The sequence below is a fragment of the Lepidochelys kempii genome, chromosome 2, assembly GCF_965140265.1.
Source record: "Lepidochelys kempii isolate rLepKem1 chromosome 2, rLepKem1.hap2, whole genome shotgun sequence".
NCBI lineage: Eukaryota > Metazoa > Chordata > Testudines > Cheloniidae > Lepidochelys > Lepidochelys kempii.
The window spans coordinates 257895029-257910057 of NC_133257.1; the positions used below are offsets into that span (position 1 = coordinate 257895029).

At 45.4% G+C, this 15029-nt stretch overlaps 1 protein-coding gene across 13 annotated transcripts in view; it reads left to right on the forward strand.

The window, feature by feature from the left end:
• Nucleotides 1–15029, forward strand: part of XIRP1 (xin actin binding repeat containing 1) — a 46798-nt gene that overhangs the window by 22571 nt on the left and 9198 nt on the right. For all 13 annotated transcript variants that reach the window (XM_073334678.1, XM_073334683.1, XM_073334686.1 and 10 more), the window contains 2 exons: nt 11656–11798; nt 13561–13614. In XM_073334678.1, the coding sequence (XP_073190779.1) occupies nt 11656–11798; nt 13561–13614 (197 nt within the window). The remainder of the gene's footprint in view (nt 1–11655; nt 11799–13560; nt 13615–15029) is intronic.

The window sequence follows — 15029 nt, forward strand, 5'->3', positions numbered from 1 at the left end:
AGCAATTACTTATGACTTAATTGGTGACAGGCATGCAATAGCAGAGCATAAATCTCCACTCAGCTAACCTGTAAGGTCAACAGCATTGCAAACACTGTTTCAAGGCATACAGTCAGACCCCTTTCTATGGGGCACAGATATTTACTTGTCTTTATGTACTGGGATTCCTTCTGCATCCCAGAAACATACAGTACATGCAGCAAAAGGAGACACATACAGTGCTCAGACCTGTCCTGACATTCTCAGGATGTCACTTCATGGTAATTAGAACAGAGCTGCCTTAAAAGGCATGGCATTCCTAGCACTAAAGGCGAGCCTTCTCCGCATTAAAATCTGAAACCAATGGCCAACTCCGTACTACTGTTCCGAGTGCTGTTGTCAGAAGCAAAGATACTGCTACGAGCCTGTCAGCTGTAGTTTGGCCACACACAGGGTGGAAGAACCTTTAGGAATCAACTCTTTGCTCAGCTTCAGGTCACACCAATGAGTCAAAAAGCACCATAGAAGGAGACTATAGGGCTTGTCTACACTTACTGGGGGATCGACGCAAGGCAGTAGATGCATCAGCGGTTGATTTAGCAGGTCTAGTGAAGACCCACTAAATCGCTCCCCCATCGACTCCTGTACTCCACCTGAAGGAGGAGTGCAAGGGGAGTTGATGGGAAAGCATCTCCCATCAACATCGCATTATGTGGACCCCATGGTAAGTAGATCTAAGTACATCAACTTCAGCTAAGTTATTCACGTAGCTGAAGTTGTGTAACTTAGATCGATCTCCCTCCGTAGTATAGACAAGGCCTAAGAGAATAAGTTATCAAAAAAGTCACATCTAAATAAAGATCAGTTTTCCATTGGAAGAATGATCCTGTGTCTGTAGCACTGGATTGGGGCTCAGGAGAGTGAAATTCAGTTCCTAACTCTGTCACAGACTTTCTGCGTGACCTTGGGAACGTCACTTAACCTCTTTTATAACCTGGAGATAATATTCCTTTGTCCGTCTTACTGTTGAGATTGTGAGCTCTTTGGGATGGGAACGGACTCTCCCTGTAGGTAAATACAGCACCTACCACAATGAGGCACTGATCTTGGTTGCAGGGTTTCAGAGCTAAAAACAACAACGATAATAGTTAATAATTGGTAGTTAGATATTAAAGAGATGTGTATGGTAGAAAAGTAGAACAAAAGAGGCAATTTAAATAATAGTCAGAGGATCCATTTGTGATCACATTTTAGACTAAAATTCATAAAGGGTTAAGAGATTATTAATATACGTTACAAGAGTGCTACAGACAAGAGTAGCTCTTGTGGTAGGCTACTAAGCGCATCAGAAGTGTTATAGATGGTTATAAGGCATGGTTATGAGCAACCTATTGACCTGACGGAATCGATAATAATTTATTAAACATTGAATAAAACATCTGCTAATCATTTATTTCAACCCTTTACAAATGGAAGCTGACTACAAAGCGTGACCCCACTGGTAAAACAATTGTGAATCTGCAGCCATAGTTTCATCCATCTAGTCAATTAAATTCAGAATGCCTGGAAGGCTTGCCTGGGCGTGGCTTAAAGCCCTCTCTAAGCATGGATCTTTCTTACCAGTTGCCCCCTTGCCAGCACCCCCCGCCCTTCTCCAGTCAGCAATACCACGAGCAGCTGTTACTTGGGGAAGCGTCTTTGCATTTTTTGCACCCCAGGAATAGTGTCTCTGCATTCCATCGAGCCTGAATTTTTTACAAAGACCAAAAATAACAGCCCAGTGCTTCAAAGTGTCAGTCCAGGGCTGCGTTTTACTGAGTCACCTCGGGACCTCTTTAAATGGCATGAGAGTATTAAATTGTGAGATGCCACCTGCAAAGAACTGTCAGATTCAAGTTATATGGCCAGGATTTTTCAGGAGTGACTAATGACTTGGTTGCCTCAGTTCAAAGGTACCCAACTTGAGACACCTTAAAAGGGACGAGGAGTCCGGTGGCACCTTAAAGACTAACAGATTTATTTGATGTTTTTTATTCACAAAAGCTTATGCCCAGATAAATCTGTTCATCTTTAAGGTGCCACCGGATTCCTCATTGCTTTTGTGACTACAGACTAACACGGCTACCCCTCTGATACCTTAAAAGCGGGCCTGCACGGACAGCACAGGAACTACGGGCTGGGGAGGCTAGCTCCCAGCCCCACCCCTTCTACGCCCCTGGAACCCAGAGCCCCCCCACCATGGCCACCAGCCCCCCCAGCCTGGGAGCACCGGGAGGGAGAGCGTGCAGCGTGGCACCAGCCCCTGGAGCCCAGTGGCAACACAAAGGGGAGCCCAGGGGACGGAGTGTGGGCAGAGCCAAGCCTGGCTGGTTGGGAAGGCACAGCCTCCCCCAGCCTGGCCTCCGCTACCTGCCGCCCAAGGGGCCTGATTTTCAATGGTTGGGGCCTTTCTGAAAGGCAGGCCCATTTAAGGTGCCTCAAACTGAGCACCCAAATTAGTCACTTTTGAAAATCTTGGCCATTTAGAATATATTTAAATCCTAACTTGTTTTGCTCATAACACCTTAGATTATTAAAGCTGAAAGAATTTCCTTTCCACCAGAGCTGCTCTGTATTTACTTGTTTTGCATTTCACTCTGCTCTTTTGTTTATAGTTAGTTTCACTTTCCAGCTGACATGTATTTAGCACAATGTTGCAACAGGATTCTAAGGCACTAATACAAGGTTACTATGCAACAGGTGGGTTGAAACCTCTGCAAGAGGATGTTTAAATCCAAGCTTTTTTTAAAAAAAAGCTGATTTATATTTTATTTTTGGTAAAGATTTGTATTATGATCATTTATTTGCATCTATGACATAAGAACGGCCATACTGGGTCAGACCAAAGGTCCATCAAGCCCAGTATCCTGTCCTCTGACAGTGGCCAATGGCAGGTGCCCCAAAGGGAATGAACAGACAGGTTATCATCAAGTGATCCATGCCCTGTCACCCAATCCCAGCTTCTGGCAAACAGAGGCTAGGGACACCATTCCTGCCCATCCTGGCAAATAGGCATTGATGGACCTATCTTCCATGAATCTATCTAGCTACCTTTTGAACCCTGTTATAATCTTGGCCTTCACAACACCCTCTGGCAAGGAGTTCCAGAGGTTGACAGTGCGTTGCGTGAAAAAATACTTTCTTGTGTTTGTTTTAAACCTGCTACCTATTAATTTCATTTGATGGCCCCTTGTTCTTGTATTATGAGAAGGAGTAAATAACCCTTCCTTATTTACTTTCTCTATAGCACTCATGATTTTATAGACCTCTATCATAGCCCTCCTTAGTCGCCTCTTTTCCAAGCTTTTCCAACCATGACAGAGCTTAGAGACCCAAAAATGGATATCAGAGCCCCATTCTGCTAGTTGCTGTGCACACTCATTATAAAATACAGTCCCTACCCCAAAGAGTTTGCAATCTGAAAACAGCGTTACTAGCTCACTTACTTAGTGTTTTCCTTAAAGCCCCAGTTGCTGGAGTCATGTGAATACATGAGCATCTCAGCTTTCTTTTTTGTTTAAAGGGACATTTCTAGCCCTCATAGCTGTGGAGAAAAGGCTGGAAATGTGACTCAGGTGCACCTGAAGGGTCAAAAACCAGAAAGGAAAAAAAACCCCAAGATATATTTTTTAAAAAAACCACCTCGTGATTTTTAGGCCAATGTCATGATTTTTTGGGAACAGACTCATCATTTTTGACTATTTGTGGTTGGCAATAATGAACTATCCCATGCTTGCCCATCCCTAGAAAGAGCCCAGTTTGAATTTCAGATTCCAACTGTACTTTGCAAAACTGGCAGTTAGAGGGAAACAGGCAGTTTGCAAACCAGCAAAAACCTGATCCAGAAGGCATGGAGCAAGAGAGAATAAATAGGAAGCCTCTGGACATCAGTGTTCCCGATTCTTTCCTGCCAGCAGCCTCACTTTAAGCAGCTGTTTCCTGCCCTCCCCAAATGCTGCCCTTTCTTCTCACATTGGCAAAATCAGCACATGGCCTTTGAATGATTTTTCTCATGTGTCTCCCAAATGCTCAACAGCAAGTTGGAGTTGGGCAGACAAGTCAGAAATAGCTGAAAGGCACTTTTATCCACTGCTGAGCTGCCTGAAGAAAACCTGCCGGTGCCCCCACCTTCACGCCAATAGAAGGTCTATAGCATGTTCCACTTGTTCCAGGGGCGTATCCCCAGGATCACTTCCCCTTCCAGCCCAGCTGTGGAAACTCCTGGTCCTCAGAAAGGGAGAGTGATTTAGTCTGCCTGGTCAGTCCTCTGAGCTTCCCCTGCCCTCCCCCATCTGCTTCCCACATAGTTAGTATTCACCGCATGGATCATTCCATGAGGAATGTGGACCCAGCGCGGGGCTGAACAAGGCCCATCGGCCTTTGCTCAAAGTGATGGGATCAAGGAACTGACAGCAGCACAATGGGCTGTCACAGCACAGAATGGAGGAAGAGATTTGAACTTGTTCCCATTGATTTAACAGGGCCAATGAGCGCCTAGTCTCCCAGATTAAGCTGCCACACTGGCTTCTTCTCCAGCTATTATTAGTGCTTACCCAGCTATGAGGATTCCACAAGACCAGCCACATGAGTGGCGCTCGCATTGAGCGGGCCTTTTGTCAGGGGACTGATTATCTCCCCGTGAAGCAGGGGGAAGGGTGTGATTCAGCACAACTGACTTTCAATGCTAGCGACAGGTACATGATCCATTAAAACTGGGGTGAAGGCAAATTGTGATTCTGATGCACAAACACTGAGGGCTGGGGTCACTGATCGGCGCTGGCTCCATCTCATGGAGGCTGATGGTGAGTTTCCCAGGTTTCACTAACGCACAGGGTGGGTGACCTGGTGAGGTTCGTGGAGATGGAGGTGGGGGCAGTGGCAAAGAACGCTGCAGAACACCCCTCCAGCCGGCCACACAAACACACTGCGGAGGAGTCTGAAGCAGCTCCTTAGTTGGGTGCTCCCCACAGAGGACCTAGCAACTGGGTATCTCCGAGCCCTTCCCATGCAGCAAAGAATAGCTGGGATTCTAGAGATTCTATGCAACAAAACCAGCCAGCTTGGAATAATGCAAAGACCATACAGCCACGTGGGTTACGCTCATTCACTAAACTGCTTAATCCACGGAGTTACCCCACCGCTCGAGGTATTGACAAACAGAGCGGGCAAATGGTAGAAAACATACCATGGAGAACAATCCTGCGTTGGCAGGTAGAGGAAAGAGAGCTCTTTGCCAGCTCTGACTTCCACAGACCTGTGAAAGGGCAGGCTGCTCGTCATAACCACTTCACATTCAGTTTAGTGAGGCACAGTGCATGTCTGCTAGTGACTCATGGTACACTAGTGACTGGCACAAACAGGGCTCCAAAAAGCCCACTGGAAAGAGTAGCCACCTATTTCCCCATGGCTGGGGAAACACCATGCAAGGCGAGGTCTCCAGTGGCTATAATCAGCCACACTTTCAGAGCAAGAAGAGGAAGCTATTTTGCCTGGCATTGCTGGCTTGCGTAGATGTGAGTTTACTGAGCTGAGAGCTCAGTTTCACACTTCACATCACTGGATTTGTAAAAACAAATTGCAAACACATTAGCCCACACGGCAGAGCTCAGATCCCATTACGCCATCCCACTGTACAGTAGCAGGCAGGGAAATACCTGAATCACCACTACTGGGATGGTCAAGGTGGGGTTCAGATGGTGGGACTAAGGGAGTTTGCTTAGCAGCTGTGTTTGTTCAGTGCAGATGATTTCAGGAGCAAAGCTGATGACATGCTGTTAGCCGACCATCTCAGCTAGACTGGGTGCTGAGCTTGCAGCTTCTGGTTTTCACTAGGTGATTCAGTCATTCAGTAATTCACTGGGGACGGTGGTGCTAGCCGGTCTACGAAAAGTCCTACCAAGAAAGATGATGGACACTAACAGGTGGGTGGCATTGTTTCCCTACAGCACATAATGGTTTAATGGCAGGAGAAGCCAATCAGGGTTGCTAGCTTATTTAAAAATAGGTTTTTTTCTCAGTGGCAAAAGAATTTTGTTTTCCTTTACTGGGATTCTGGCTGTTGGAGCTAACATAGTTAAGAAAAAGAAAAAAGAAAAGAGAGAATTTTGAATTGAGTTTTGCATCATCATTACCTTCTTCCTATGTAGCTCTGACGCTTTCTTCATCTTGTAGTGTTACCTTCAATAGAAGGCAGTGTGCTCTGGTGGTTTTAGCTACAGTGTCAAGTGGTTAAATGCCTGTTTGTGTTTACGATTTAGGGCTTATCACTATACCCCCCCCATGAAGTCTAATAACTGATCAATTAATATGAATGAATATGATGCATAATTTCCCAAGCAGGGAAAAGTGTAGGTTTCTCAGGTTCTGTGTTATGCAGCTTTCCAAAATCCTTGTAACATTGGGAGACTCTGAGTCTAGCTTTAGAGACTGAGCACCAGGCTAAAACGTGCTTTAAACACAGGCTTGACAACAGAAATATACAACGCGTCAAACTCTACCCCGGGTGTCATTTAACTGATTTCAGTGGAGTCACACCAGGGATGAATTTGGTCCTCTCTTCTGTACTTTGCGGGGCAGAGTCTCAGCAGCTGTAAATCAGGATCGCTCTGTTAACTTGAATGTGTCTACACTAATTTACACAGCTGAGATTCTGGCCGTAGGCGTGTGTTTTAAGGTAAAGATGAATTAAATAATTGGAAAAGTGACAGACTAATGGCCGCTAGCTGGCGCTGGGCGTAGCTCAGACAGGCACTGTGCAAGCTAACCACTGATACACTTCGCTGATACTCAGCAGGCCTGCAGCACCTCCTGCTATTCCACTGCTGGGCCACTGCAGACTTCTACCCGCTGCATCTCAGCTCATGCCTGCAGCTTTCCTGGGCCTCGATCACTGCTCCAGGCCTCTGTTGAGCTGAGCCCGCCAGCTGGCCCAAGCTGAAGGTTACGGCTAACAGAACTAGATGACTACCCAGAGGTGTTTGCCGGGGTACCGAAACCGTTGCCGCTTCCCAGATTCAATTTTTAAATACTCCACGACATTCCAGCTCCATTGGAGCCAATGGGCATTTTGATGTCATCTACAATGGGAACCAAATCAGAGCTAGATCCTACAATCTTTACTCAGGCAAAATTCCCAGTGAAATCATCAACGGCAGGTTTTCCTAATCAGGACTGACTGCAGGGTGCAGCGGTCACGGAAGCACATTTTAATCAGCCGGCCAGTGAGGGTGGTTGTCGTGATCAGAGTATCAGCTTTTAAATCCCTAGACTCCCTGGGGCCACAGCAGGGTCTGTTTTATTTATGTCAGCATCTGCCCAGTGCTACTGGGATGGCTGTAATAAATAAAACAAACTCTAGAGGTGTCAGCCTGGCCCTTCATCGAGGGAAGGTAGAAAATTGAGTCCCGTACAGTTTACTAGAGCTTTCAGATGAGATGTTGCGATCCAGGGTCTCAAACATTTTAACCAGACCCAAGAGATTCCATGGCAGTTTTTGTGATCAGTAAGGGTTTGCCCCAGAGGTGGCCACGTTGCACTAGGACGATATGTTTATAGTTTGTGAAGCGCTTTGGGATTCCAGTTGCTGTCTGAATGTCAAATAATTAGACCCCGTATAAAATGCTGTTTAATAATTGCAGACAGTTTATAGCCTGGCTTTCTGGTTACCAGGATGAATTGTTGTTCCTCAGCTGTGGGGGCCATTATCTATAATTAGCAATTTAGTGAGTGGCTGCTGTGCCCGAGCTGTCCTGCAAAGCTGTGGGTCATTGCATACTTTCCATGCTTTCAGAGCACACAGCTCATGCTGCTGTTTTTAACTCCCTATATCTAAGGCATGTGATTTTCGGGACGGTGATAAGCAAAGAGCAGGTTTGCAAATCCCAAGCACCGTAGAAGAAAAAGAAAGAAAATGACAGGAAGAGACTTGACTGAAAGTCTTATATCTAACTGTGTCCATCATCCAAAGAGCAGCCCTTTGGTCTTTCATTCAGTGGATCCAAATGCTTGCGGCACTCAGAAAAAGAATTTTGCCACATGCTAGCAATGGAGTCATTCATTTCTGCTAGGCATATGATTTAATCTACTATAAATCTCAGTTAGGTGCTTAAAAAAAAGTTATATCCATAAATTCTCTGGGACAAGGACTATCACTTTGTTCCGTGTTTACACAGCACCTAGCACAATGCTGTCTTGGTCCATTTCTGTGGCTCATAGGCACTCTGGGAATACACATAACAAACAGTACTCTGCAGTACCACCAAAATACAAACCTAGGAGCAGGTCTGCTGAAACAATTTGTGTACTGGGGATACTGAAAGCCATTGAACCAAACTGTAAACGCTGCGTATGATGGAGACCACTTCAAGCCAGGGAATGTAGCTGCACCCCCAGAACCCTTAGTTCCAGCACCTATGTCTAGGGTAACTAATGCAGACAGCACATCCCTGGATGGCTTCAGTATATAGAATATTTATGCAGCTCCATAATATTAATTTCTAAAGTGCCTGGACCCACTAGCTATAGGCCGTATATCTGAATTTCAGGCGGCATTATCAATCCCGCTATTTTTATCTTTTTATCAGTCTGTTTGAATTTATCATTTTCAACTCAGAGATTTCATACATATGTAACTCACTCACCTCCTGGGTGTGGTGTTCTGTTCCATCTAGTGGCACCAAGAACACTTAGAGAGAGATTAATGAGTCTGCTCTACAGCCTGAGCTAAGGGCCACGTGGCTTTACGCTCATGCAGTAGAGGCTCATGCACTAAGCTTCAGAGGTCCCAGGTTCAATCCCACCCACCGACAAACAGTATGTTGGTGTTACACATACATAGACTGTGTTTCTTTGCAAGGGGAGGGGCTGGAGGGAGTGATGAAAATTAAGCTCCACCCCCAGTCCTAAACCCTGCTTGCATACCTAGGTCAGGTCTACATTCCAGAGTTAGGTCAATGCAAGGCAGCTTACATCGACTTAACTCTGTAAGCGTCCACACTACAGCATTGCTCCTGCCTACGTAAGTCCCCCACTACACCAACCTAATAACTCCACCTCCACAAGAGGTGTAGTGCGTAGGTCAATGTAATTAGGATGATGCAGTGTCTATGCAGACACTGCATTGCCTGTGAGCCCCGCTGCCAGGCTGTGGGCTCCTCTGTGGTGCCTTCCCTTTGTTGCGCTAAATGGAGATTGAGCTCCTTGAGTCTATCACTGTAAGACACGTTTTCTAATCCTTTAAGTATTCTTCTGGATCTTCTCTGAACCCTCTCCAATTTGTTGATCCTCCCCTTCCCATTCTCAAATACGGATGTGGTATTGCATAGAAAAGCAATAATTAGATAGATCCCCGTATTTGGAATGTTCTGCTGGTGGTATCTATTTCCTCTCCTCCTCTTATGCGCCAGTGACCCCAGCAGATCCAACTAGGCTCATTCCTCATTGTTTCCAGCTGCTTCCCAGGTACCCAACCTCCTTTCTGCATTGAAAGGCCTGGGCATTTGTAGAAGCAACTGGAAGCAAGGAGGAACACCCGGCACCATGTGACCTACCACCTTCCAATGGACTGCCAAGAAAGGTCACCAATAATCGCAGGGTGAGACACACCATTCGTGTGTGTGTGTATCATTGTCACCAGGTCTCACGATTTTATTGTTAGTCTCATGCTACTTGATGTATTACCTAAAGCCCAATCCCTTGGGGTCATATTATTGTGTGAGATTCTCAGCGTTCCATTGGTTTTGAAAAGTGCATTTTTCGCACTGATGTGAGCAGAGAAAAGCTTGACAATGTGAAATCTGAGGATCAAAATCAAGAAGGCAAAAAAAAAATGACCCTCCAATTTATTATTTTCAATGTGTCGTTATTTTAAGCCAATTGTGTGGTTCTTGGGGACCTGACTCAATGCGTGGGGCTGGCAATGCTGCATAATGAACCAAAAGGATTATTATTATTACTTATTCAGCACCGTCAATATGCATACAGTGGTCATCCTGTAAAAACCAAAGCAACCTTTACTGCACTGCAGAAGTTGGATTTATTGTGGTGTTTCCTATACAGTAGTTCAAGTAGAAAACACTGTAAATACTGCAGTAAATTCCAGTGCCACAAACACTGGGTTTTTTTTCCAGAGGCATGCAGCATCCAGCAAGGTGCTATGGTCCTCTCTTGTACTGAGAGGGGAAATAAAATCTTGACTAGCAAGGAGAGAAAACACATATATCCATATGCATTCATATGTGGACATAGCTGTACATATACAAGTGATGGGCTGTGGCATTTGTGATATTTTGGCGCGCATTTGGGATATCTGCCTTCCTTACTCATGACAAAGCAAAATAGAAATACATTGGCTGGACTAGGGAGTGCTGGATCTCTTTTGGCATGGTCCAATCGGCCACAATAGGTGTATTCATTTCAATATCCATCTGTCTATTAGGGTCTCACCCTGATCTCATCTCAGTCAGTGGCAAAGCTCTCAATGACTTCAGGATCAGGCCCTTAGCTACAAACGCATGCACTGGTTGGGTAACAGTGAGCAGGGGAGAACTAGCTGGAAAAGGAAAGTGGACAAGCGGGCAAGCAACAGACTGTGGCCTTCTCCATAAGGCAATGTTGGAATTATGTTAGCAAATGCTTGGGATGGGTCCGGGCAGCTCAAGGAGAAGAGCAGATATATATCATAAGGGAGGAAGGATGGTCTTGTGGTTAGGGCATTAGGCCACGATCCAAATTCAATTCCCAGCTGTGCCACTGACTTCCCACATGACCTTGGGAAAATCAATTAACCACTCTGTGCCTCAATTCCCCATCTGTAAAATGGGGATTATAATATTTCCCTACCTCACAGGGGAGTTGTGAAGCTAACTACTTGTGAGGGGCACAGGTAGCATAGTGATGGGGCCATAAGAAGGGGGTGTTGATTAAAGTTTCAAGTAAATAAGAGTTTCATTTCCCCTCACCCTCTCATTTCTGGCAGTTGCATTCCAACATCAAGGTGGCATTGCCTTAGCTCTATGAGGTCTGAGGCCGAGCCTTACAGAAATGCAGCTTTGCTGATAAGACAACAGAATGAGGAGACTGTTTGAAAATATGTCTTTTGCTGCTCACAGGTGGCAGCCAGGATGTGGTCTTTTCTTCCAGCACATGGTATGGAACAGGCAGGACCTGGGACTAGATGGCCCAATGCTCCAGTCCAGTATGGCGGTTCCAGCGTCCCCTAGTTTCCGTCTGATCTCTTAGTTCTCCCCAACCCACATCTCAAGTTAATTTTCGTCCCCTTGAGAGTTTGGAAAGTTTCAATGTCTCTTTCATAACCCAGAGGAATCACAGTTAAGAAGGAACCTTGTGATCAGCAGGGCTCCCCATCTGCCACACATTTCACCCTGGGCTGCTTCCCTATCCAGTCCCAGAACATGCAAACAGATCAACGACTTGTCCTTGGAGCAGGGTCCCCTTGCCTCAGTGACTGACCACCCAGTTCCCCCCGCCACTCGAGACCTGAGCAATTGGGACAGGAGTTGCTGAAGCTCCTGTCAGGACCCCATGCAGTCACTTGTCTCACTTGTGCATAAGGCCAGCCCTCTTTGCTGCCTCGGCACTCTGGCGTATATCTAACATACACCTTTGTCCCTGTTTCAGTTGAGAGGACACAGTCAGTTTTAGACAACACTAGACGCATACTGCACCAAGGACACGGGAAACCATCCTCTCCCTCCGTGAAGGAGCGGTCAGCTCTCTATCTGTCTGAGACAGCTGCTCACGCAGTCAGCCTCCCAAAGTCTGTAAGTATCTCATGCTTTTCATTCCTGGCCCTCGTATGAGTCACCAAAAGCATCTCAGCAATGTCTGTTCCCAGCAACTGGCCATAACGAGGGGAAAGAATATGTTTGTTTTATATAGATTTGGAAGAATATGGAATTAATCCTCCAAAAATCGCCATCTTTCTCTTGCCAAGGAGCTGTAAAACATATTAATTTACCATAGATATATATATACATAAGCCCCTGGTAGAAGGGGTGTGTGTTATATTATACATGCATGTACACACACATATATTGTATATACATTATATACACGCAGACACTCATGTGTGTGTGTATACACACACACAATTCTATATCCTGTATATTTAATAACCATCTTCAAGTACAGTGCCTATGTTAAGCATCTACAGTATTCTTGCAGCTTCAGCGGCCTGTGATTTTGTTCACTCCCATCCCTACATTCTTGAGCAGTGTTGCTGCGTGCTGTTAAATTGCTCCTGTATTACACCCCAGAGGTGACTACATTTCAGCAACAAATAAAGTCATCCTCAGCCTTGCTGGTCCGATCCCACTTGCACTGCAGTAAATAGCAAAAGTCCAATAGACTTCAAAAGGGCAGGATCAGGCCCTGTAGGAAACACATAGTAATTTGTAATATGCATTGGGGCTTTCAAAAGGTGCCAGACCCTAGGGTCTGATCCTAACTGAGGCTGAGCACCCGCAGTTCCCGTTGACCTCAAGGGATGTTGTGGATGCTCGGCACCTTTCAGGATCAGGCCCTAGCTAAATCCTAATGGATAAATCAATTTCAGACTGGAAGGGAAAGATTTTCTATGACATTTACTTGGATCTTCTTTCCATGAAGCACCTATATAAAACCACGTCAAGTCATCCTGTGCCGGCAGGGCAGCAGCACGCACAAAGTTGGTGCACTCTAACCCAGTGCGAGGGGAAGTTATCCAGTCAGGCTTCGTCTACATCCGAGCTGGGAGGTGACACGCCTGGCTCATGCAGCTAATCCTCTGCTGGCTCTGCTCAAGCTAGCACCTAAAGTAGCAATGTAGCTGGGATGGCACGGGCAGCTTCTCGAACTCGCCACCTGAATCCAAACCCACCCAGGCCCCCTGGAACCTCAGGGGCGGCTAGCCCAAGCTGCTGTCTCTGCTACCACAGCTCTGCTACGACGGTACATCTACCAAAGCTGGGAATCCCAGCTCCCAGCTCAGATGGGGATGTATCCACAGCCGCGTTAAGCCCTAGGGCAATCGTCCGTACCAAGCGGCATGAAGTCTGAAGCTCTATTCACGTCCAGTTCCCTTATTCACAAATGGGCGGGGTACCAAAAAGGGGCAGGTAAAGAATGGATACAGCTGAGAACAATGGTTTAAATATGAGCTCTCTCAAGTAGCTTAGCTATCTGGTCCACGCTTAGGGCTCACTCCTGCTCCTAAATCAGAGGACAGTATCATTGTAGCCCCACCACAATGCTCTCATCCATGCAGGTTCCAATTCCCATATGCTCCCCGTCCTTTGTACTTATGTATGTAACACTCCATGCCTCTCCTGTGAATCAACCTGTCCACAATGCACTTACCGGTCCACTAGGGCATTCTTGGTTTTCAATTATAACGCCTTCTTCTGGGTTTTGTGTTGGAAAACATAATTCTGAAATAATAAAAAGGTCTAATGTAAGAACTAGTAAGTTACACAGACACACACGCACACAGAGCACATGTGAATGTGTGCAGTTCTATATAATTATGTTTTATTTCTCTTTCAGAATACCACAAAGGAGAGCACTGCTCATCGTCTTGACAGCCAGAAAGCAAGCAAGGTAGGAAATGCTAAGAATACGTGTGGTTGTCTAACCAAGTCTTTGTGGACTGGTGTCTAGTGTGATTTAACTAGCTGTGCTTGACAATGAGGAGCGCTCTCATGCAGAATATGGAGGTCTGACATCTCAACTACCCAGCCGTATTTAGAGCTTGTTTATGGGGTTCAAAAACACCTTACATAAAAAAGGTCCAGGAATTTAGAAATATATCAGCTCATATGAAGTTGCAGTGTTTTGCAACTTGCCATGAAATATACTCATTTTGGTATTTTGTTACTAAGGTTCAATGCATTTTTTTAAAATGGAAGTATTTGTGTGCTTAACCAAGTGACATAACATTGCACATATCCGATCTTGAGTGAAAAAATACACAAAGTTTAATGGCATGCAAAGGTTTCTGCTTGTGTTGAAAGATGGACTGCTAGAATTAGGGTCTCTCCTAGGTAATGATTATTAGCATCAGCTACCTCCCATTGGTAAAATCTCCTATAGATTATAGTAGATATAGTAAATCTCCTATAGAATAGATGCTGTGCATTCAACATAGCATTATGCCATACCACAATCAAACTTCACAAGCTAAAATACTAGGGAGCAAAGTCAGTGTATAAGCAGACAAAATTCTAATGTCACAGAGATGCAACTCCCATTCACTTCAATATCAATGTTTCCATGTAACCAAGAGCAGAATTTGGCCCAATAGGTCTGGAGGGAATCTAGTGGTGTAACTTACACCTTCTCCTGGCCCCTCAAAGTGTGTATGTTACACCTGCTTAGATTTCCTTTCCCCTCCTTATGTATCACCTCTGAATTTGGCCCACCAAGTCTAATTGCATCTTAACTGGTTTAATTCTCATGCTGAGGAGCCAGAAGAGAGGTGAGGACTCATAAGGAAATGCAACGAGGAGAAGGGTTTAAGGCAGTGGAAGTTAAAGGGGACCACACACTACTTTATTGTACACCTTTGTACATTTTCTTCTGGCTCCATGCTGTGTAAGTTACTCTCCCTTACCGATCACAAGTGGGCATGAGGGGCTCTCACTTACACCAACTCTCATCTTGGCCCAATACCTATGTCATTCCAAGTTAAACGTCACTCATCTTAGGTCTCTGATCTGCATTATGTTTTCCAAGCATATTAACTATCGTTGTTTCACCTGGAGCTATGGGACACCTGGTAGAGCCACAACAGAGGAAATCATTAATGCAGTGAAGTTTTTCTTCGTTCTGGAGCTGTAGGTTTGCACAGGTTGTAAGAAAAGGCTTTGGCATAGATAGAGAAAGGCTAGCTCTGATTAAGACGCATCATTCTGACTACTTCATGCAGCGTTCCAGCCACCCAAATATATAGATGGTCTTCACTCATCATCCTAGCCACTGAGTTCTGCCTCCTCACTGGGTCTTCTCCCATCTGA